This window comes from Paroedura picta, chromosome 16 (assembly GCF_049243985.1).
Source record: "Paroedura picta isolate Pp20150507F chromosome 16, Ppicta_v3.0, whole genome shotgun sequence".
In the NCBI taxonomy this organism is placed as follows: Eukaryota; Metazoa; Chordata; class Lepidosauria; order Squamata; family Gekkonidae; genus Paroedura; species Paroedura picta.
The window spans coordinates 3,596,428-3,617,217 of record NC_135384.1 but is presented as its reverse complement, the minus strand read 5'-3'; the positions used below and the strand labels follow the sequence as shown (position 1 = coordinate 3,617,217).

Below are 20,790 nucleotides of genomic sequence, written 5' to 3'. Positions count from 1 at the left end.
TCCTACATTGCCCTCTTCTCAATGGCTACAATCGCTGTCAGTCAATCGTACTTGCCTCGTTATAGGCTACTGGTCAATATAGAACCAATAACACCGAGGGAAATGTTTAAAGAAAATAAAAATTTGAACGTGATGTCCCTTATGGGAACGTCCCTATTTTCTGGGGGGGCGGGCGGGAAAAGAAAATCGATGACGTCACAACGCTTCGCTTACTCATTGGACGAAACTCTGATTCTGACAATAAATCAGGCCCATACAAAGACATCGCGGGGGGGAGGGCTGACCCTGGCTTGGCCAATCATCGCTTGCGACGTCACCGCGTTCTGATTGTCATGTTTAAGCAGGTCAATCTTTCTTAATTTAATTTTTCCTCTTATTCTGCCCCCACTATTTTATTCTTTGCTATTGAGTTTGGTGTTTCTTTTTAAAAAGCTTCTGCCCAGGAAGGCAGAAAAGTCAGGTTCAAAAATCAAAACACCATCTTCAATAAAAATACCTTTTTAATTAGGACAGAAGACGTCATCAAACGGTAGGTTACCAATCTCCCGGCAGCACCTGTAGACCTCCCGCCATTACAAAGATCTCCCGACATCGCCTGGAGAAACAGATGCTTTGATCACTTTAATGACTTTAGGACATTACTCCCTGCTGAGGTTCCCTCCCCCTTCCACCCCCCTCCCCAGACTCCCAAAATTTTCAGGTATTTCCCATCTCAGAGCTGGCAATCAGACTGGATGCTATTTCTTTTTTCAAGGAAAAAGAGGGGAGGTAAAAACTGATTCTTGGGTAAAATTATCATCATCATCATAGTTGGAAGGGCCCTCCATCTAGTCCAACCCGCTGCACAATACAGAAAACTCCAATTGCCTGCCCACCCACAGTGAACCCAATTCCATGCCCAGATAATGCCCCCCCAGAACCCCCCCCCCGGTCAGTCTGACCTGGAGGAAATCTGCCTCCCAAACCATATGGCAATCAGCATCTCCCCGGGCACACATAGAATGTCACATTTGGAATTATAGCTCAAGTCCAGGTGACAGAGATTAGTTCCCCTGGAGAAAATTGCTGCTTTGGAGGGTGGGGCTCTGTGGCATTAGATTCCATTGAGGCCCCTCCCCACCCCAAATCCCAGACACCCCAAAGTCTCCAGGGATTTCCCAGCTCAGAGCTGGCACCCCTAAAGTGGAGTTGGGTGAGGTAGTCACGCACAGTCAGCAGGTCATTTCTTGCATCTCAAGGTGCTCGTGGGTCCCTTCTGTGCCTGCGTGCAAAGGGAGATTCCGCTCTTCCAACCCATATGAGATTCCTGTCTCCTGATCCTTGATCCGGAAGAGTCTTCTGAGGTCCTCGCGGACATCTTTGAGGAGCAGGATGTAGAGAAGGGGATCAGAGACGTTGCCCAAGCTGGTCAGGCACAAAGTTGTGTTTGTGTAACTGAAGATGTGTCTCTCAAACGCACACCGTGCTCCGTCCTCCAGCCTCAGTTCCCAAAAGAACTTGTAATAGGAAGTCACCTGATAAGGAACGCAGGTCAGGAAGAAAGAGGCGATAATCAGGGAGATAAAACCATAGATTTGCTTTTTGACTTGCCTCTCCAGGGATTCCACCTTTCGGAGCTCAAACAGGACCCTGAAGTAGAAGAAGCCCATGAAGAGGCAAGGGAGAAAGAAGGAGAGGCTGGTGGTGGCCAGTCTGAAGTGTGAGTAGTTTTTCCCCACGCTGGCACCATTCAAACACCTCGTGTGCCAATCTTCTGACCCGTCAGGCTCCAGAAGGACGCCGGCGACACAAAAACCTGCCACCACGAGCCAAGTAGCGACGCTCAGCCGAATGGCACTAGCCATGGTTTGCAGTCTATGGAAACGGAAGGGATGGATGAGGCCAAAATATCGCTCCATAGCAATCAGGCACAAGAAGTCGTTCTTGGCGTAGAAATTGATCCGGAAGACCAGCCGGACAGCCAGGCAGGCTCCCGGTCCCAGGCCCCAGAGGTGATTGTTGTAACTGAAGTAGATCCAGAAGGGGAGCATCAAGATCTGCAAGAGGTTGGCCAAGATCAAGTTCAGGACGTAGACCGAGAGGATGACAGACCTCTTCATCTGGGATATTAAGGCCCAGAGGGCCAGGCAGTTCAGGGGCAGGCCGGTGCCCACCACTACGCAGTACACAGGGGTTTTGAAATATTTAGTGCTGGTGTAAGCCATGAGGCAGGAAGAATTGTTGACGGTCATGGCGGCGATCGGGCCGTAGAAGCTGTTGCTGCTTTTTCTTCTTCATCTTCCACATCTTGTCACCATCGCAAAGAGGATAGAGGTCATTCTGAACGGCTGAACTTTGTGCACTTCCCAGGGCAGGTGGAGGGGAAAACGGGATGTGCTCGGGAGGAGACCGTAAATCCCCTGATTCCCCTTTCCTCGTTTAGCAGATACGAATCAGCTTTTTGTTCTTAAAGAAGGGTCTCGTCTGGACCGGGAGAGAAACAACAGGTGAGGCAGGTGCCAGAGTTTGAGTTTGAGGCAAAATGCAGCACGATAATCAGTCTTGTCAAGAGGGGCAAAGAGTGTGATTTGGAAATGAGCCAGCGGGATGACCTTGGGCGAATGACAGTTTTCTCAGAGCTTTCTCAGCCCCACCTACCTCACAGGGTGCCTGTTGTGGGGGGAGGGAGGGAAGGCGATGGTTACTCCGCTGTGAGATTTCCGTGGGTTGTAAAACACAGGCTACAAAAAGCCAGTTATTCTCTTGGGGATCCTTTATGAAGAAGGAGAAGAGCATACAGGGAGTGGAAACTTTAATCCTTTCATTCACAACCATTTCCTCTCTGGAAAATACCTTCGGGTTGCTTTTACTTCTGCATTCTCTCTACCCCACCCCGTCCCAAGGTTGAGCCCACCTCTGTGGTTCAATTAGCAGGAACTGTTTCACCTGGGGCTCTGGATTCCTAGGAGGAAGGATGTGGTAAAACGATTATACTAAAACAAGCTGGGAGTGGGCGGGATTTGGGCTGGGGAGGGACCTCGGTGGGATACAATGCTATGGAGTCCACCCTCCAAAGCAACCATTTTCTCCAGGGGAATCAATCTCTGTGGCCCGGAGATGAGCTGTAGAAGGGGGGGGGATCCCCAGGGTGTTGGCATCCCTACTCTGTAGCCTGAAAAACCTTTGATCTCTTCACTGCTTTTTTCTTGCCCCATAAAAGTCTACCCTGGCCAGAAGGCGCCAAGAAGGGCTTTGCATGAAATTTCACTGCTGTTGAAATTTGCATGAGATGACAGTCCTTTGCATGTGTATCAAGGCTCGGGGCTCACTTGTACTGATGCGCAATTTCCAATGGGGCGAGGGAAAGGCACTTGGCCCATGCTCAGAGACGCCCTGTTCTCTGAATCTAGAAGAACCCGCTTAGGAGGCAGATTCTTGTTCGGAGGGAGGGTGGGCTGAAGATTGCAATTCAAACAGAGCCATGGAGCTAGTCCCTAAGAAGCAACTGCTAGGTTCCATTCACCATTGAGAGTACATTAGGAAGCAAAGGTTTGATTCTCCCTGGGGTGTCTGTCTTTAAATTGCTGTTGGGTGGGTCACGGGTCTGGATGTTCCTCCCGTGCAAAACAATTCCCTGCATATAGAAATTTAGACTGGAGGGTGAAGAATTCTAGCTTAGCCTGCTGTCTGACATCCTTCTTTTCTACATGCAGGAGGGAATATCCCATCGTGTAAACCAGCTCTTTTCGACATTTTGACTGTAGAAGAACCCCTGAAATATCTTTCAGGCTCCAAGGAACCCAGGAAGTGGTGACATGCGGCTTCAGAGAAGTGGGCAGAGAAGTAAGATGCGAGGGCCAGCCAAATCAGTCAATAATTGTTTCCATTGTGCAGGCAAACATTAGGCCTGTAGGGCAACAGGGGAAGTGGGCTCCGGGATGTCTAGTGAATGGCAGCCACCATACGAACTTCTGGCCGCAAAACAGGGGATTTAACCCTTCAAGCTCTGCTCAGCTTGCTGTTCTGTTTCTCTGTTTTCAAAAAACCTAATTAAGGAGGACACACAGTTTCCAATGGAGGTTGGAGAGTTAGAAGAAGAAGAAGAGTTGGTTCTTATATGCCGCTTTTCCCTACCGGAAGGAGGCTCAAAGCAGCTTACAGTCGCCTTCCCATTCCTCTCCCCACAACAGACACCCTGTGGGGTGGGTGAGGCTGAGAGAGCCCTGATATCACTGCCCAGTCAGAACAGTTTTATCAGTGCCTTGATGAGCCCAAGGTCACCCAGCTGGCTGCATGTGGGGGAGTGCAGAATCTAACCCAATTCTCCAGATTAGAAGTCCGCACTCCTAACCATGCCACCAAATTGGCTCCTTCCCCTTCTCCTTTCTCTGCAAGTCTGGTCAGAGTAGATGGTACTAAATGACTGGACCAAGGATCTGACTCAGTATTAGGCAGCTTCATATCTACAACTAATTTTATTTTTAAAAAGTACTAATAAATTAACTCACCTCACGACCATCCCAAGAGATCAGTCTCCTGTGAGCCCTCTTCCGTCCGATGCATCTCCCTTCTGCGTTCACTCTGCAGCTGGGGTTTTATGAACGTCGCTTGAAGCTGCATGCAAACCGCTGCAGCCTCGGTTAAGATATAACCACAATGTTTGATGTGAGTGGGAGAAGGAAGAGCTAAGATCAACCAAATGAATCTCACATAGAGTTAAAGATCATCTTCTCTGTATCCTCGTCGAAACTGGGTTTGCGTGGGTCGCCAAGTTGGACTGAAGCAGCAGAACAAAGATGGAGTTTGGGGGCACCAACTAAAGAACAACAGAATGTTTTATTCAACGTATAATAAATGAATAAAACTATTGGTCTTCTAGGTGCCACCGGACTCAGACTTTGTCAGATGAAGTATGCATGCCCACGAAAGCTCAGGCCTTCAAACCTGGTTGCTCTTAAAGCTAGTCATGACCCTGGTTTTCCTTGGAGGTCTCCCATCCAAGTTCTCACCAGGGCTGACCCTGCTTAGGTTCCAAAATCTGTCAAGGTTGGGCATGCCAGGTTGTCAGCTAGAGGATGTAATACCAGCTACTATCCACCTGGAGGTTGTCAACTTGACCAAAGCAGCAAGAAAGTTCTGTGACTTCTGACGCAAATAGTTAATACATTTCATGTTATGCTATATTAAAGTTATTCATAAAGGATTCATAAAGAGAACCGTCTTGATGTAGTGGTTAAGAGTGGTGGTCTCTAATCTGGAAAACGGGGCTGGATTCCCCACTCCTTCTCTACATGTAGCCAGCTGGGAGACCTTGGGCCAGTCCCAGTTCTCTCAGAGCTCTCAGCTTCACCTAACTCACAGGGTGTCTGTTGTGGGGTGAGGAAAAGAAGGTGACTATAAGCCATTTGGAAACATGCGACTCCTGCTGGGTGACCTTGGGCCAGTCACAGTTCTCTCAGAGCTCTCTCAGCCTCACCCGCCTCACCGGGTGTCTGTGGTGGGGAGAAGAAGGGAAGGCGATTGTAATCCGCTGTGAGAGTCCTCCGGATAGGGAACAGCAGGACACCAGAAGCAGTTCTTCAGCTCTTCTCTACTCAGTCCTAGGAAAAACAAGGCCATATAGGGGCATCTTCCACCTGAGACAAATAAAAAGTTCCCTTCGTCGCTGCTTTATTAAGGAACACATCCTTTGGTATTGCTCCGGCAGCTAGCCCTGGTCTTTGCTGCGTTGAAAAGAACTTTGGGGATTCCCTTGGGGGATGGATTTTGCTCTGAAGAACGTCATCTCGCAGGTTTTTCATTCCCCTTGACCAGCACCAAGGGCCGTTCCGCATTCGTCCAAAATAGCACAATGGTTACTAATTGAAATCGCTACAGTTTTGCCGTTATGCACAGTGCCTTCCCTGTAGCCCAAACCGGGACTTAGCGGCTAGCCTCCCATTCAAGGGATCCTCCTTCTGTACATGCTAATGAGCTTACACGGTCTGAGATTACTGCAGGATTTCAGCTTCTTTTCTGGGCAGGATCTGCCATGACTCAACTGGGCCGAACCGGCAAGGTGGCGTGGAGAGTATGTCAAAGAGAAAGAAGAAAGCAGAAGCCAAGCGGTCGGCTGGAAAAGCTGGACCGAGAATAGGTCGTCTTCCGATCCAGTCGTCGCCTGGAGAAGTCTGATGCTGCAGACTCCCTTCTGAAGATCCTGAGTGAGTGGAAAAGATCCCAGTGTGGCTTGGGAGCTGCGAGGGGGCTGTATAATACAGGATGAGATCCTGCTTTATTATGGACATTCAGATGCTTTAATCTCTTTTTTTTTTAAGACTGGATGTTTCAGTGGAGCTCATCCGTTCCACACTGTATCCCTCCCCCCCACAAGACAGTTCTGTCTTTGCAAGGTGAAGGCTGGCGGACAACAAGGTTGTCCAGAGTTTTGTGTGGTTGGGCTGCACCCTAGTCAGTGACTTGCAGACCGTGTGGTCCTCTGCGGAACTCACATCTGTTTCTCAGCCAAAGCTGTAATCCAGAGCTAATAACTGAAGGATATCTGGACCGGGGTTCTCCGAGTGACCGAAGGTGAGGGGGATAGCCTTCTAGGGCCGGGCGTTGAACCCGTTTGTCATGAGGGCCAGATCTAGGGTCAGTGTCACTTGATTTGGCCAGGCTGTGTGTGGCCTAAAGTGTCAAGCCAGGTACAGGAGAGAGAAACCTTGCAAAAGAGACAGGCAAGCCCAATGGATTGTATGCGTGACTTCTTTGGGAAGGCAAACCCAGTTCACAATATTATTTTAACTTGGAATACAAAGATGCTTAAAATGTTTCTTAAAGCAGCCCACCTCCTGTTTGCCCTGGTCGTTACATGTTACCCGGCATCTCTGACGTGTTGACGTTACCTCCGGATGACGTTGAAACGTCGATAAAGTCTCCATCCCCGGCCAGCAGTGCAGCTGGACCAGGCCACCTAATAACAGGGGCATAATGCACAACCCTGTCTTCTGGCAGTAAAGAGAAGGACCAGTTGCTCTCTGCTCCATTCCACCTTCTCCTCGCAAGCCTCCAAACTGGACATCCTGGGCTGAATCAAGAGCTAGAGTTCCTGGGTCACTATCATGGTTTCTGTTGCTGGCGTCAAACTCTTTGAAGACGTCCCTCTGTCTCTGCTTATCTCGTTTTGCAGATAGCCTAGGAACAATGCAAATGTCGTTCTGACAGGCAAAGCTAAATTATTGGGGAATGCAAATGTTCTCTTTTGTGAGCTCATAACTTGGCTTTCTGTAGAGCCAACTTGGCCTCTAACTTGGCCCACCTTTGGAATTCTGACACTGCGCGGTGGGCACAATCACAAAAATGGCTGCCCCAGGAGGCGGAGCCAAACGCACAATGCCGCAGAGCAAGGCTTTTGATAACTTGGATAGTACCTTTTCGATACTGGGAACAGAAGTCTCTTAATTCGTACAGCCAATCAAATAGCTCGCTGGGCAAAAGCCCTATCTAGCCCTGCCCGCTTTCAAAAGGCACTTGGTGGGAGCTAGGAAAGGCGTCACCACCTTAGGAACCCCTGATGATTCCCCACTCCTCCTCCACAAGCAGCCAGCTGGGTGACCTTGGGCCAGTCACAGTTCTCTCAGAGTTGTTCTCACAGACCAGTTCTGTTAGAGCTCTCTCAGCCCCACCTACCTCACAGGGTGTCTGTTGTGGAGAGAGGGTGGGAAAGCCACTTTGGGATTCGTTCGGGTCGTGGAAAGCAGGGTATAATAAAACGCGTCTGTTCTTCAACGACTCCCTCAGACATTCGGTTCAGACAGATGGCAGCGGATTAGCAGACAAAGCAATCAGGCTGCGGGAGATCTGTGGGGGCAGCAAGATCAGAAACCTCTAGGCCACAGGAAGGAGAAGGAGGGAGAATAGGAGACGAGGCCTAAACATGTGGGTGCAAAGGGAGGTGGGGAGAAATACAGCCACAAGCATATGTTTAAATTTCTATGCTCGCGCTGTAAAGAGGGTTTTCAGCTATTGTGGTCCAAGTTCAGCATCTGTGGGTGTCCCCTTGAAATGGATCAGAGGGCATCCTGCAGGTGAGGACGGGGGATATAGAGCAGAAGAGCTTTTTTGGATTGCACAGGAGAGAAACAAAGAGACAGCTCACACACTCTTCCTCTGTGAAACTCAAGGGCAGCCGGAATGGCAGAGAATGACCGTTGGGATAGGAAGGTTCCTTCCGAATGACAAAAGGAATGCCCTGATTTTCCAAAGGACCAATGGGAAACTTTAAAGCAAAGAGGATCGGCTGCTAGCAAGGTGATTCCTAAAGATCCTTGTGGATCCAAATTCAAGGCCAGTAGCACCTCAGGGTATTCGCTTTCAAGAGTCACAGCTCACATCCTCTGACAAAGACAGCTCTGATTTCCGAAAGCTACGCCCTGGTGCATTTCGTTGGTCTCTCAAGGTGCGACTGGACTCGAATTCCTTTCCGCTACTGCAGACAAACCTGGCTACCCACCTGAAGTCATCTCCATGGATCCTAAACACAGTAGCTGAAATCCACTAGTTTGCTCCAGGTTCTGATGAGCACTCAAAACGTTCCTTTCCACGTGGCCACCCAAGGACGGTTCCCATTCATTCCTGTCTCTGGCTATTCACAGGACAGATGAAGGAAACCATGTGAAACTGCAGCCGCCCCCATCAAACCCCATGTGCCCCTCCAACAGACCACCTCAGAGACTCATCTCTGGAAATCCCTCTTCTTTCCAGGGCCGGCTCTCTTCCTGCCGCCATGTCTCTGCTTTTGCTGGATGAGACAGCAGGGGACACCCCGGTCCGCGACACCGCCCAGAAGCCCTCGGTGATAGCAGCCATACAAGGTCAAGACTCAGGGCATCAAGGGGTGGTTCGGGGGTGTAGCAGCTACAGCTACCTGGTTAGCTTTTAAACCATGCCGAAGCGGGATTGCTGACCTCCACGTGGGGGGTGGGCTTCTCCCCAAATTACAAGCAATCTCCGGACTACAGATATTAGTTTCATCTGCTCTGGAGGGTGTTCTATCCCACTGAGGATGCAGAATCTGCAAACATGAGTGATGCCAATAACATGGCCATTTTGGAGTTAATGCGTGTCTGCAACTCCCTTCCCCCTTTAGATTTATCATCGCCTGCTCGCTTTGGCGTAAATGCGCCTCCTCTGAAGACTTTGACAAAAGGTGAGCATTTGGAAACTGCAGCAGGTTTAGCTATCTTCATCCCATCCAGCTTCCGTGGCACAACAGGGTCGTAAGGGGGGGGGGGATGCCATACCCCAAAAACCCACGAAAAGGTTTGGGGAATTTGTCATGCCTTCCCCCCCCCCCCAGGCAAACCCCGAGGACTCAGGACCGTAACAAGCATAACAAACAATAAAATAACACACTTTCTCACTACAGCACTTAAATCATAAATTAACTTACATTTCAGTTTCAAACAAACTCAGTTCCAAACACCACCTCCTTTCCCCTGAGGTGATATAAATTTGACAATTTGGTGACCATTTGGCTGATGTTTTGAACAGGGAGGCCAGAATTTCCATATGGTTTCCAGCCTCAACTTTAAATCTGGGAGAACAGCTCCCTTTTGCAGGCCTTGCAGGGCCCTGGTCTCCTCAGGTGGAGCCTTCCACTGGGCAGGGGCCAAGGCCGAAAAGGCCCAGGCCCTGGTTGAGGCCAGTTTAACCGCTTTGGAGCCAGCGGTGATATCCGTGCCAAGGCGGAAAAGCCGAGTCTTCTAGCTGAATTCAGGGGGAGGGTGGAACAATTAATAATTCTTGGCCACTAACAGCCTTTATCCTCTTTTCCAGCTTCGGTGTCTCTAGCGAGGACCCGGCGTCAGATAAGTCGGGTGAGCCGGACTGAGTTGGAAGACGGGTTCCTGAGGCTTCATGATGAAAGCTTGCTGCTCAAGGAGTTTGCCAAGAAACAGGAGGACAGGATCAAGAGGTATTCAGGTGGCGGCAAAGCGATTCTCCTACTTTCCCGCCTTCTGCGTTATGGCCAGGGACAAGTTTGGGCCATTCTGCATTTTAACACAAGTCCTGGAGATGCACGTTGGGCTTCACCTCCGTAACCATCTGTATCAACCATCAGGTGGATCATATTTTGGCGGGTCCCCTCGGAGGGGAGAAGAGAGCACCAATGCGGAAAGGTGTGGGAAGAGGGAGGGAAAAGAGAGAAAGAGAAAATAGAGAGACCAGTGCTGAAACCAAGAACACTGCAATGGCCAATTCTCAAAGAATATCTGAGGGGACTAAACCTCTGAATCCCAGAGCCAGGAGGCCACATCAGGGGAAGGCCTTGGCCTCTATGCCCTGTTGTTGGCCATTGTGTGAGGCAGGAGGCTGGACTAGATGGACCCGCCCTGGTCTGACCCAGCAGGGCTCTCCTGATGTCCTTATGAAGGCCTCGGCCTCTCTGCCCTGTTGCTGGCCTTCCAGAGGAACAGGTCGGTCACTGTGTGAGGCAGGAGGCTGGACCAGTCTGATCCAGCAGGGCTGTTTGGGGGTTCTCTTCAAGTCAAGTGGTGCTGCTTCTTGCCCTGAAACTCTAATCTCCATTTCTCGCACCCCGCCCCAAATGCCAGGCTGGGCACCAAACTGTCAAGACTCACCCACGAGCGAGCCCAAGCGGACGGGAAACTTGGGGCCAGGCTCCGGAGCTCTGGCCGGCACCTGGGCCTGGAGGAGGACCTAGAGGACACGCAGGAGCGGATTCGGGAGCTCGAGAGGTGCAACGAAGGTTTGAGGAACCGCCTACACTTCTACAAGCAGCAGCTGCAGCTGCAGGGATGCAGCCGCCACTGCCCGTACGGCTACGTCCCTCCCCGAGTGGACACGGGGCTCCGGCGAGTGAACACAGCCGCCGGGCGAGCACCGGAGAGACTCCGCAAAGGTGAGGAGGATCGGGGAGCTCCACCTATGGGTAGGGAAGTTGTGGCAGCTTTAAGACCAGCCTTGTTTTATTCAAGGAATAAACCAGGCGGCGAGGCCAAATTGTGGCTCTCCGGATGCCCATGGACTACAACTCCCATGAGACCCTGGGCAGGGGCTCATGGGAGTTGTAGTCCATAGACCTCTGGAGGGCCTCCCCTGGTATAAGCTTTTGTGTGCATGCTCGCTTCTTCGAGGACAGAGATCCGAGGAAGTGTCCATGCACACAAAAGCTCATGCTTTAACTAAATTTTGTTGCTCTTAAAGTTGCTCCTGGGCTCAGAAGCAATTGGGTAAAAAAGAGCATCTTCCTAAAAGGGAAGGGAGGAACACCAGAAGTTGTGTCAGGGCAAATTGAGAGAGGATGTGGGAGAGGGAGCCAGCTTGGTGTGGTGGTTAGGAGTGTGGACTTCTAATCTGGTGAGCTGGGTTTGATTCATCGCTCCTCCACATGCAGCCAGCTGGATGACCTTGGGCTTGCCATGGCACTGAGAAAGCTGCTCTGACTGAACAGGAATATCAGGGCTCTCTCAGCCTCACCCACCCCACAGGGTGTCTGTTGTGGGGAGAGGAAAGGGAAGGTGACTGTAAGCTGTTTTGAGACTCCTTCGGGTAGAGAAAGTGGCATATAAGAATCAACTCCTTCTTTCCTAACATCCAACTCTTTTTGTTCCCCAGGCATGCGGGTGCAAGGACCTGAAATCCGGCCAAGCCACACAGCCCCTCCGAGATATGGGAATCCTGTAACAGAGGCGTCCCGAACAGAGACAGAGAGGCTGTGAGTCTTGTCAGTTTGCTCCACAGATTGGGGACAGGGGGAGTCCACAAATGTATTTATGTCCCATCCATCTTTTCCACTTGGACTCAGGGCAGAGCGAGTAAACAGGATCGGCAGAAGGGGGACATTCAATAAACTGTGACAAAATATTATCCTAGTAGAAATCTAAAGTCCAAACCAACTGACCAACCCACAGCTAAAGCAAACATAAGTGTTAACACGATGCATTAAAGCAGGGGTAGTCAACCGGTGGTCCTCCAGATGTCCATGGACTACAATTCCCATGAGCCCCTGCCAGCATTTGCTGGCAGGGGCTCATGGGAATTGTAGTCCATGGACATCTAGAGGACCACAGGTTGACTACTCCTGCATTAAAAGATGCAAAAGATTTGGGTTGATAGGGGTGGTCTATAAACCTAAATAATAAATAAATAAAAACAAAAACGACAAATCAAATTACATGCCAGGCTTTCTCAACCAGGGTGTCAGGAAACTCTGGGTTTTCTGGACAGCCCTAGAAAGGTTTCCCAAATTTATTTTTTTTTTATGTTCATACTTTTATATCGCCCCGTCACGAAAAATCATCTTGGGGTGGTTTATACATAAAACCCAGTAAAATACAGCAAAAAAACCCATAAAAACTCCAGTTTTACAAGAACTAAAAATAAATGGGTGGGAATTAATCAATCTTTATATATTTTTTAAAAATCTGCTAAACATTTATTGTGCGATACTTCCATATATGGTCAAGACCTGCCCCCTTCCTAAATGGCCAGTGAGGGGCCTGGAGGGGTGGGGAGGGGAGGGGCCTCAGGTGGGCGGGTCCTCAGCTATGCTTCCCCACCAGATTCTGTATGGTCACGCAACATCTGGCTGTACCTTGCTGTTCCCCGCTTCTCACCCCTCTCCCGTCAACCCTAAAGGCTGAGATTCATTCACTGTGAGCTTCCGTTTCAGGACCCACAGCCTGATGACGGTGGATCTGGATCTGGACTCTGAAACGCCAAGTTCTGCACAGGGCAGAGAGACTGATCCGGAGAGCTTCCGGACTCAGGAGCAGCGACATCTTGAAGCCCAGGCACGCAGGTACAGCAGCTTAATTTCCCTTGATATTTGGAGGCCACAGGGACGGATTTCAGGTCAGCTGAAATCCACCCTGGCCTGGGTAGCCCTCTCTTACCTGATCTGGGAGACCACTGAGGAAGGGCTGGGTTGCTACGTGAAGAAAGGCAGATCATCTGTGTAGCCTTTAAAAATGTCTGCAGAGTGTGCCTATGCAGAGAGGGCGGAGCACCGGGCTGCTTAAAGAAAGAAACAGTTTTATTTAGGAAGATAAACAACTATGTACTGAAAGAGGAGAGAGAGAGACCTCACTAGCTGTTCTAGTTGTTGTCTGCAGTTGTTCCATCGGTTCAACAGCTGTTCTGGAGGCAAGCAGAGAGGAAATATACTGAAAAAAGCAAGAAGTCTCTGAGCCATTCAGGACACTGGAGGAGATAATTTGAAAATCATTAGGAAGTTTCTATTCTCTCTATGCTCTCTCTATACATGTCCTCTGGTGCCCCCTGCAGGACACCCTTTGATTTTAATGTAGCTGCTGTTGCTGCTGCTGATGATTAATACTAATAATAATAATAATAATATTAATAATAATATGTGAATCCCTCCCACAAAACATAGATCTGTCCAATATTAATTAGCCCTCAATCTGGAAGACTTTTAGGAGGTGGCTTTTCAAGAATGTCATTTTAATTTACATTTATGTAGTAAGTATTTGAATTGTGGAAAGCTTATGATTTTGTATGCTCTTTTGTTGCTACCTGTCCTGAGCCTCCGAGAAAGAGCGGGATGTAAATCAATTTATTATCATCATCTTCATCGACGTTGCCCAGTTTTCACCATAAGGCCCTCCGGAGGCCTAGCGACAGATGCCGTCTGCCCCTCTGTCCACCAGCTTCTCTGTTTCGCTCCCCTAGAACGGCCATCCAAGAAAACGTGGAGCTGATCCGGCTGCAGAAGCTCCTGAGAGTGAGGAATTCGGAACTGGCGACGGCTAAAGCCCAGCTGACCGGCCTGCGGGAAGTGAGGCCTGCCATCTTTTCAATGATTTAATATTTTTTAATTTAGTTATCTCATTTATAACTCCCCCCCCCCATTTCTCCCCAATGGAGATGCAGAGTGGCTTATATTGTTCTCCTCTCCTCTGCTTTATCCTCACACAACAACCCTGTCAGGTAGGTCAGGGTGAGAGTGTGTGTTGCCCCAACAAGCTTCTTTTGCAATAGAGACCTGGGGATCCCCTGGAATTACAGCTCATCTCCAGACTCCAGAGATTATTAACCTGGGGGGGGGATGGATGTTTTGGAGGGGGGAACTCTGTGCCATTGTCCTGCACAGAGGTCCCTGCCCTCCCCAGACACCTCCTCCCCTACAACTCTGAGTTGGGAAATAGCTGGAGACTTTGTGGGTGGGCCCTAGGTGGGATTTGGGGTGGGGGAAGGACCTGAGTGGAGTATTGTGTTATGGAAAACAGCCATTTTCTCCAGGGGAACTGGCCTGCTTAGTCCATTAGCTGAAAAACCAAGGGATCCCCACGTCCCACGGGCATCCCTCACCCCACTGCATGCCTATTAACTCAGAACTTTGCTGTCTTTACCCACAGACGTACGAGACTCACCTCCACCAGGTAAATATTCTAATTCATAGAGCTGCCAACTCCAGGTCCGAAGATTCCTGGATGTTGGGGGGAGGGGGCGGAGCCTGAGGAGGGAGGGCTTTGGGGAGGTGATAAATCTCAGCAGGGATCTGGGGCCGATCGTCTCCACCCTCCAACTGAGCCATTTTCTCCCGGGGCCGGATCGTCATCTGGAGATGAGCTGTAAGTTTCCAGATGCCCTCCGGAGGCAGGCCATTCAATTAATGTCACCGCTGTAGGACTTGAACCCAGGTCTCTCGGAGTCTCTAGAGTCTGTCCTTTCCCCTTCACTCCTGCAGAACCAAGAGACCCTGAGGACCGCCAGCGACGCCTTGCTGGCTCAAGTTGAAGAGCTGAGCAGCCGACTGAAGGAAGAGACCCAGAAGGTGCTTGCTCTGGAGAGCCAAGTGGAGATCCTTCTGCCACTGCAGGGGACACTAGAAGAGGTAAAGGGTCTCTTCGGGGTTCGCCCCCCGCTTTCTGTAGGGATGTGCAAGAGCTGCAGTGGGCGCCATCGAGGAGAAATATAAAGGGTGCCCTGCCGTGTTATTGATCCTGCACCTGGCCAATTCAGTTTCAGGAGAGAGTCCGGCACCTGGAGAAGGAGCGAGACTTGCTGAAGGAGGATTATGACAGGCTGCTGGAGAGGTAGGGGGAGGCCGGGAGGGCTGAGCGGCAGAGGCGGCCTCTAGGAACCTGTTCTGTTTGTTCTCCCTCAAGGGCTGCCATCTTGGATTCTCCATGACAGCCAGGGTGGTCCAGTGGGAGAGACAGCGTGGTGTTGCGGTTAAGAGCAGTGGGCTGTACTCTGGATAGCTGGGTTGGATTCCCCACTTCTGCTTCACATGTAGCCGCCTGGGTGACCTCAATCCACAGTTCTCTTAGAGCTGTTCTCGCAGGGCAGTTCTGTCAGAGCTCCCTCAGCCCTACTTGCCTCGCAGGTTGTCTCTTGTGGGGAAAAGAAGGGGAAGGTGCTTGAAAGCTGCTTTGGGGCTTCTTCGGGTAGTGAAAAGTGGGGTCTAAGAACCCACCCTCCCTTCTCCTCCTTGTCTTCTTCATCTTCTTCTTAGCCACAATCAGTAATGCAATCAGAAGAGAGACCCGTTTTGTACTCCTTAGTGACGTGGTCCTGTGGGCATGCAAAGAATATATTGAGTTGTTGTCAGGGAAATGCCTTCATGACCCCATTTTGAGTTGTTGCGAACTGGCTTTAGCTCTTGAAAGGACGCCCTTTCAGGCAGGAGCTGAAGTGGTAAACCAAGACACACATCCGTTCCCTGCTCTGTTTCTTTAGCTGCATCGACGCTGCCCGGCGAAACCTGGACCAGGTGCCACAGAAGGACAACGATCCTCCCTTGGAAGAACAGCTAAGCAGGGTGACCGCGGAGAAGCAGCAACTGCAGGGACAGGTGGAAGAGGAAAGAGGTAAGAAGGGGAGAGCGGCCGGCCAGCGTGGCTTCCTTCCCCCGTCTCTGTGTAGCTTGATGGGAGGATCCCTCTTGGCTGGAGATGAGCCATCATTCCAGGGGATCCCCAGGTCCCACCTGGAGACTGGCCTCCCTACGTTTTTATAATTTGTCCCAAACCTCCGTGTCTTCTCCTCCCAGCTCGGAACAAGGAACTGAAGCAGGAAGTGAAGCAACTGCAGGAGCTGGCACAAGATGCCCACGAGGCCAAGGAAGTCGATTCCTCGCACGGGAGGGCGGCCATCTTGGAAAACCGAATTGTGGAGCAAGAGCCTCACTCGAATCCTGGAAAAATCCAGGTTTGGTACTGGCCGTGTACACTTGAGAGAACGAAGCACAAGTGGTGTGTTCAGCAAGAGAATTTGGGAGCCGAGAACGCTGGAGATGTCTGGTTGCCATTGTTGGGTTGGGAAAGCCCTAGAGATTTGGAGGTAGGAGTCTAGGGAGGGCAGAATTCGGGGAGGAGGGAGACCTCACCAGGGGTACCGGGGAGGAAGTGAGGTCAAAGGAACAGGAAGTCTCCAATGGAGGGCACAGGAGGAGAATATTTGAAAAATGACAGGATGTTCCTAATCTAACTATGCTGAATATGCCATCTGCTCTGATGCCCCCTGCAGGACACTCTTCATATGGTTTTGCATCATGCACTGTACAGATCTTGCAGATTCCAACACAACAGACAGACACAATAGAGCAGGGATTCCCAACTAAAGGTCTCTGGACCCCTGGGGGTCTGCGGAAGCTCCAAAGGGGTCCGCAAACTTCCATCTCCTGCCTTAATGGACAGGCTCAAGCTAAGGGTGCAGGTGATGATGTTGCTTCGGGTGACGTGTCCCTCCCAGAGTGCGTCGCAGGGAGGTGTGGCCAGCTGACCTCAATTCCGGGGGCCCTTGAAGGCCGGCAATTTATTTCTGGGCCTCCTCCACAGTCGAAAGTTTGAAAAAGGCAAATATTCCGGCGTAACCAAAGCCTGTTGTCCAAAAGGACGTGTTTGCTGGGGCTCCGTCCGTTGAGGCTTTGTGTTTCGTGTTCTCCCCTCCCCACCAAGCTCCCGTACATGGAAATCCTGTCGAAAGAGAACGATCCGGACGAGGCCCAGCGCAGCCTAAAGCGCAGGCTTCATGCGATGGAGGCAGCCCACGCGGAGACGATCCTGGAGCTGGAAAAGACCCGTGACATGCTCCTCTTGCAGCATCGCATCAACCGGGACTACCAGGTGAAACGGGGTTGAGGAGCTCTCCGACACACTATGGGCCAGAGGGCTCCGGAGGCCTCCGTCTGCGCACAAGCTCCCATTCTAGGAGATCCGCAGGTCCCGCCTGGAGGGTGGCATCCCTAGTTGGCAGCAGTGTCCTCGTTCTCTAGCTTGGGCCTGCAGGGAGGCTGGAGCCCAAATGGGCCAGGTCCTTCCTCGGAATCTCCGCTGTGCCTTGTCCGTCGGCTGGAAAGGAGGGCTTGTGGGGGAAGGCAGTTCTGACCCTGGTTGCGCATGAGACTCATGTCACCCCCCTCGTCCCCAGGCGGAGCTGGATGCAGAGGCCTTGCGGGCAGAGCAGGAGAAGAAGGACCACGAGGAGAAGCAGCAGAGCATGGCCCGGCTCCTGGACCTGCGTAGTGCTCGCATCCGCCAGCTGGAAGGTAGCTCCGTCTGGGATCGGACTGGGAGTCTGTTTTCGTAACTTATTAACACTTCCTTTCCTCCAATTCCTGGGGTCCCCAGGTCCTGCCTGGAGGCTGGCATCCCTCCTCGAAGGTGGGGCTGATCCGTGGCAGGCAAACGCATGTCAGCCTCCACGTGGGGCCCGGAGAAAGTGGCTGCCGCAGCTTTTCCCATCTCCTCCCCCCTCCCAGCACAGTTGAAGGACGTGGCCTACGGGACCAGGGCGCTCCCGTTTCTCCCCGACGAGGTCGACGCGGCCACGGAAACCGGCCCACGCCTGCAACGTGGCGAGAACCTCTTGGAGCTCCACATCTCCAGCGCGGTCCTGTCGGCCGAGCTGCTCCGCTTGCTGGGAGACCCAGAGCCCACCACCTTCTGCACGTACGCCTTCTACGACTTCGAGACCCACGCCACGCCCCTGGCGCGCGGCCCACGGCCCCGGTATGACTTCACTTCCCAGTATGTGGTCCGGGTGGAGCCGCTCTTCCTGCAGTACCTGCAAGGGTCGGCCGCCCGCCTGGACCTCCACCTGGCTTCTGCCGTCGACCACGCCACCCTGGCCTCCTGCTGGCTGCGTTTTGGGGAAGCGCTGGGGAGCGGGGAACAGGTGCACGCCACAGCCGCGCTGCACGGTAAGAATTGCTCCACCCCGTGGGGATGCCGACTTTGGGTTGGGGGATTAGTGAAGACATGGGGGCAAGGTCTTGGAGAGCTGGGTTTGGGGGGGGGACCTCAGGGGAGCCTAACGCCATCGAGTCTGCCTCTTGGTGTCGTCTTGAAGAGCGGCAGGCTCTAATCTGGTGAACTGAGTTCCCGCCCCTCCCCATGCAGCCAGCTGGTTGACCTTGCCCAGTCACAGTTCTTTCCGAGCTCTCTCAGCCCACTGACCTCACAGTGTCCTTGATATGAGGAGAGGAAGGGGAGGCAATTGTAAGCCCCTTGGAGACTCCTGCAAACAGTAACAAATGGGCTATAACCCCCCCAGTTCTTCAACAGTGAACCTGACCATGTCCCCACCTTTCCGCCCCTGCTTCGTGCCTCTTGGTTCCGGGCTGCCCTTCCTCCCTCCGCCCCTGGCCCTTCCTGCCTGACCAATTCCTGCCACGCCCTTGCCCGCCTTCCTGCAGGGCCCAACGGTGAGGACTATGGCCTTCTGGAGTATTGGGTGAGGCTTCGCTTCCCGATCGAGCAGATCCTGAGGCTGCAGCGCCAGCAGACCAAGGCCGTGGGCTACCTGTCCGCAGGAGTGCCGCGGGTGCCCGTCGCCCACGAGGGGGTGAGCCCAAGGGAGGTGGGGCCGAGCGAGAACTCCTTGGTGGGTGTTGTTCTCTTCTCCTTTTGGAATTCTTGTGAAACACATTCAAGAGGAGCAGTGGGGGACAGGATTGCCAGCTCTGAGCTGGGAGAAACTTTGGGGGCTTTATGGAAGAAGATAAGGATGCCAACCTCTAGGCGGGACCTGGGGATCTCCTGGAAGTCCAGCTCATCTCCCGACTACAGAGATGAATGTCTGTTGCGGGGAGAGGAAGGGAAGGCGATTTGAGACTCCTTCTGGCGGAGAAAAGCAGGATATAAAACCCAATTCTTTTTCCTCTTCTGAGTCTTAAAGCTGCTGGGACTACAGCAGAGCTTTCCTCTGCTGTGCTCAACTTCAATGCTTCCCTTTCCTCACTCAGGTTATGGGCCCAGGCTGGAATGAGTTCAGCGTGCGGATCGAAGGCTGCGCCGGGTTGCGTGGCCGCTGGCTCGGCGCCCAGCCCAGCCCCTACGCCATGTACCAGTTCTTCACCTTCCCGGACCACGACACCGTCATCGTCCCTTCCAGCAACAACCCCCACTTCGGAGACCTGCGGGCCTTCCCGTTGAGGGTCACGCCGGAACTGCACCATTACCTGCTCCGGGAGAGCTTGTGGGTGTACGTCTTTGACGACGAAGACACCGAGCCGGGGAATTACTTGGGCAAAGCTCAGGTCCCGTTGCTGCCGCTAGCACATGGACGCAACATCACAGGTGAGATGGGTAGATCCCCCCCCATGGGTCCCCACACATGTGTGGACCAAGCTACCTTTGCCTCTACCTTCTGTCTCCACCTTTGGGCCTGCCTCCCGCTGGATGACGACTTCCTATTGTCTGCTTGAGTGAGCTCAAAGTGCCCTTCCACGCACAAAGTGCCTTTCCTTGATTCCATTGGGATATCAGGGCACCTTAGCCCAATTCTGTCAGAGACCCAGTGTGGGGTGGTACTTAAGGGCGGCAGCTTTTAATCTGGAGAGCTGGGTTGGATTCCCCACTCCTCCACCTGCAGCCAGTTGGGTGACCTTGGGGCAGCTACTGGTCTCTCAGGGCTCTCTCGGCCTCACATTCCTCACAGGGTGTCTGTGATGGGGAGAGGCATGGAAGGCAATTGCAAGCCACTTTGAGACTCCTTCGGGTTGTGGAAAGCAGGGCGTAAAAACAATTCTTGTTGGCTCTGGCTAGCATTTGGAAAGGTGAGCTCCGAGGAGAACTAGGCAATGGCAAATGAATGACTCTTGCCTGCCAGCCGGGCCACTTTAGCATCTCCTGGCCGCATTCCACACGTGTGGTGGGATAAATAAATCAGTCAATGGGGTTGCCAGAAGTTGGCGTCTTCCGCCACCTCCTAATAACAACCAGGCAGGTGAGGCCCAGCCCGAATTCCTCCCCTGCCCTCATCCAAACACCAACCCCTCCCGCCTTCTCTTTCTCCTCTTTGCCAGGAGACTTTGTGCTCACCGACCCAACGGGGAAGCCCAACGGTTCCGTCAGCCTGAGCCTGGAGTGGAGGCTTCTTTACGTGGCTCCCGAGGAGGCCCTGCGTCAGGAATCCTCGGATCGGGAGGCCCATCGGCGGGCTTTGGAGCTGCAAATCGAGAAGGAGCAAGCTGTTCTTCGGAGCCCGGTAAGAAAGCCGGGTGCGGATCCCTCCGCAGGCTTTGGGCCGTACTGGGTCAAGGTCATTTCAGACAGAGATATCTGGTGGTGTGAAGGAGTGTGACAGCCAAGCGAGCGCCTCTGGAAGCCATTCCTTGTGGGCTCATTTTTGTAGCTCAGCTGCGGTTTTGTGCTAAGTTGGCCAGATCTTGCCAGTTGGGTCCCAAGCTGAGAGCCGCAAAGGTTAGGGATGAAGTCAAATGTAGAGAAATAGAAACAATCGATTATCAGAGCTCAAAATTATTTTTAAAAGCATAAAATATCGTGTCTGTCAAGCAAACGAGAAACATCTTGATGCGTACATTATAAAGGCCAA

At 52.1% G+C, this 20,790-nt stretch overlaps 2 protein-coding genes across 2 annotated transcripts in view; one reads left to right on the top strand and one right to left on the bottom strand.

Moving 5' to 3' along the window:
- Window positions 1-1,010: 1,010 nt before the first annotated feature.
- Window positions 1,011-2,253, bottom strand: LOC143826473 (G-protein coupled receptor 4-like). The gene has a single exon (XM_077315297.1). It carries the CDS (start codon window positions 2,229-2,231, stop codon window positions 1,212-1,214), a length of 1,020 nt encoding a protein of 339 aa, XP_077171412.1. The 5' UTR covers window positions 2,232-2,253; the 3' UTR covers window positions 1,011-1,211.
- A 97-nt stretch (window positions 2,254-2,350) lies between these two features.
- Window positions 2,351-20,790, top strand: part of RPGRIP1 (RPGR interacting protein 1) — a 22,570-nt gene continuing 4,130 nt past the window's right edge. Inside the window, exons 1-21 of the mRNA XM_077315295.1 lie at window positions 2,351-2,486; window positions 3,693-3,822; window positions 6,003-6,182; window positions 8,725-8,834; window positions 9,110-9,169; window positions 9,799-9,937; window positions 10,578-10,885; window positions 11,602-11,701; window positions 12,659-12,787; window positions 13,678-13,783; window positions 14,364-14,387; window positions 14,696-14,842; window positions 14,971-15,044; window positions 15,691-15,821; window positions 16,004-16,161; window positions 16,911-17,078; window positions 17,383-17,500; window positions 17,714-18,154; window positions 18,650-18,798; window positions 19,199-19,532; window positions 20,261-20,442. Of these exons, the coding sequence (XP_077171410.1) occupies window positions 8,747-8,834; window positions 9,110-9,169; window positions 9,799-9,937; window positions 10,578-10,885; window positions 11,602-11,701; window positions 12,659-12,787; window positions 13,678-13,783; window positions 14,364-14,387; window positions 14,696-14,842; window positions 14,971-15,044; window positions 15,691-15,821; window positions 16,004-16,161; window positions 16,911-17,078; window positions 17,383-17,500; window positions 17,714-18,154; window positions 18,650-18,798; window positions 19,199-19,532; window positions 20,261-20,442 (2,856 nt within the window). The 5' untranslated portion in view covers window positions 2,351-2,486; window positions 3,693-3,822; window positions 6,003-6,182; window positions 8,725-8,746. The remainder of the gene's footprint in view (window positions 2,487-3,692; window positions 3,823-6,002; window positions 6,183-8,724; window positions 8,835-9,109; window positions 9,170-9,798; window positions 9,938-10,577; window positions 10,886-11,601; window positions 11,702-12,658; window positions 12,788-13,677; window positions 13,784-14,363; window positions 14,388-14,695; window positions 14,843-14,970; window positions 15,045-15,690; window positions 15,822-16,003; window positions 16,162-16,910; window positions 17,079-17,382; window positions 17,501-17,713; window positions 18,155-18,649; window positions 18,799-19,198; window positions 19,533-20,260; window positions 20,443-20,790) is intronic.

Excerpts from the sequence above, each read along its gene's own strand:
- LOC143826473 (XM_077315297.1), bottom strand. The coding sequence starts at position 2,231 with ATGACCGTCAACAATTCTTCCTGCCTCATGGCTTACACCAGCACTAAA.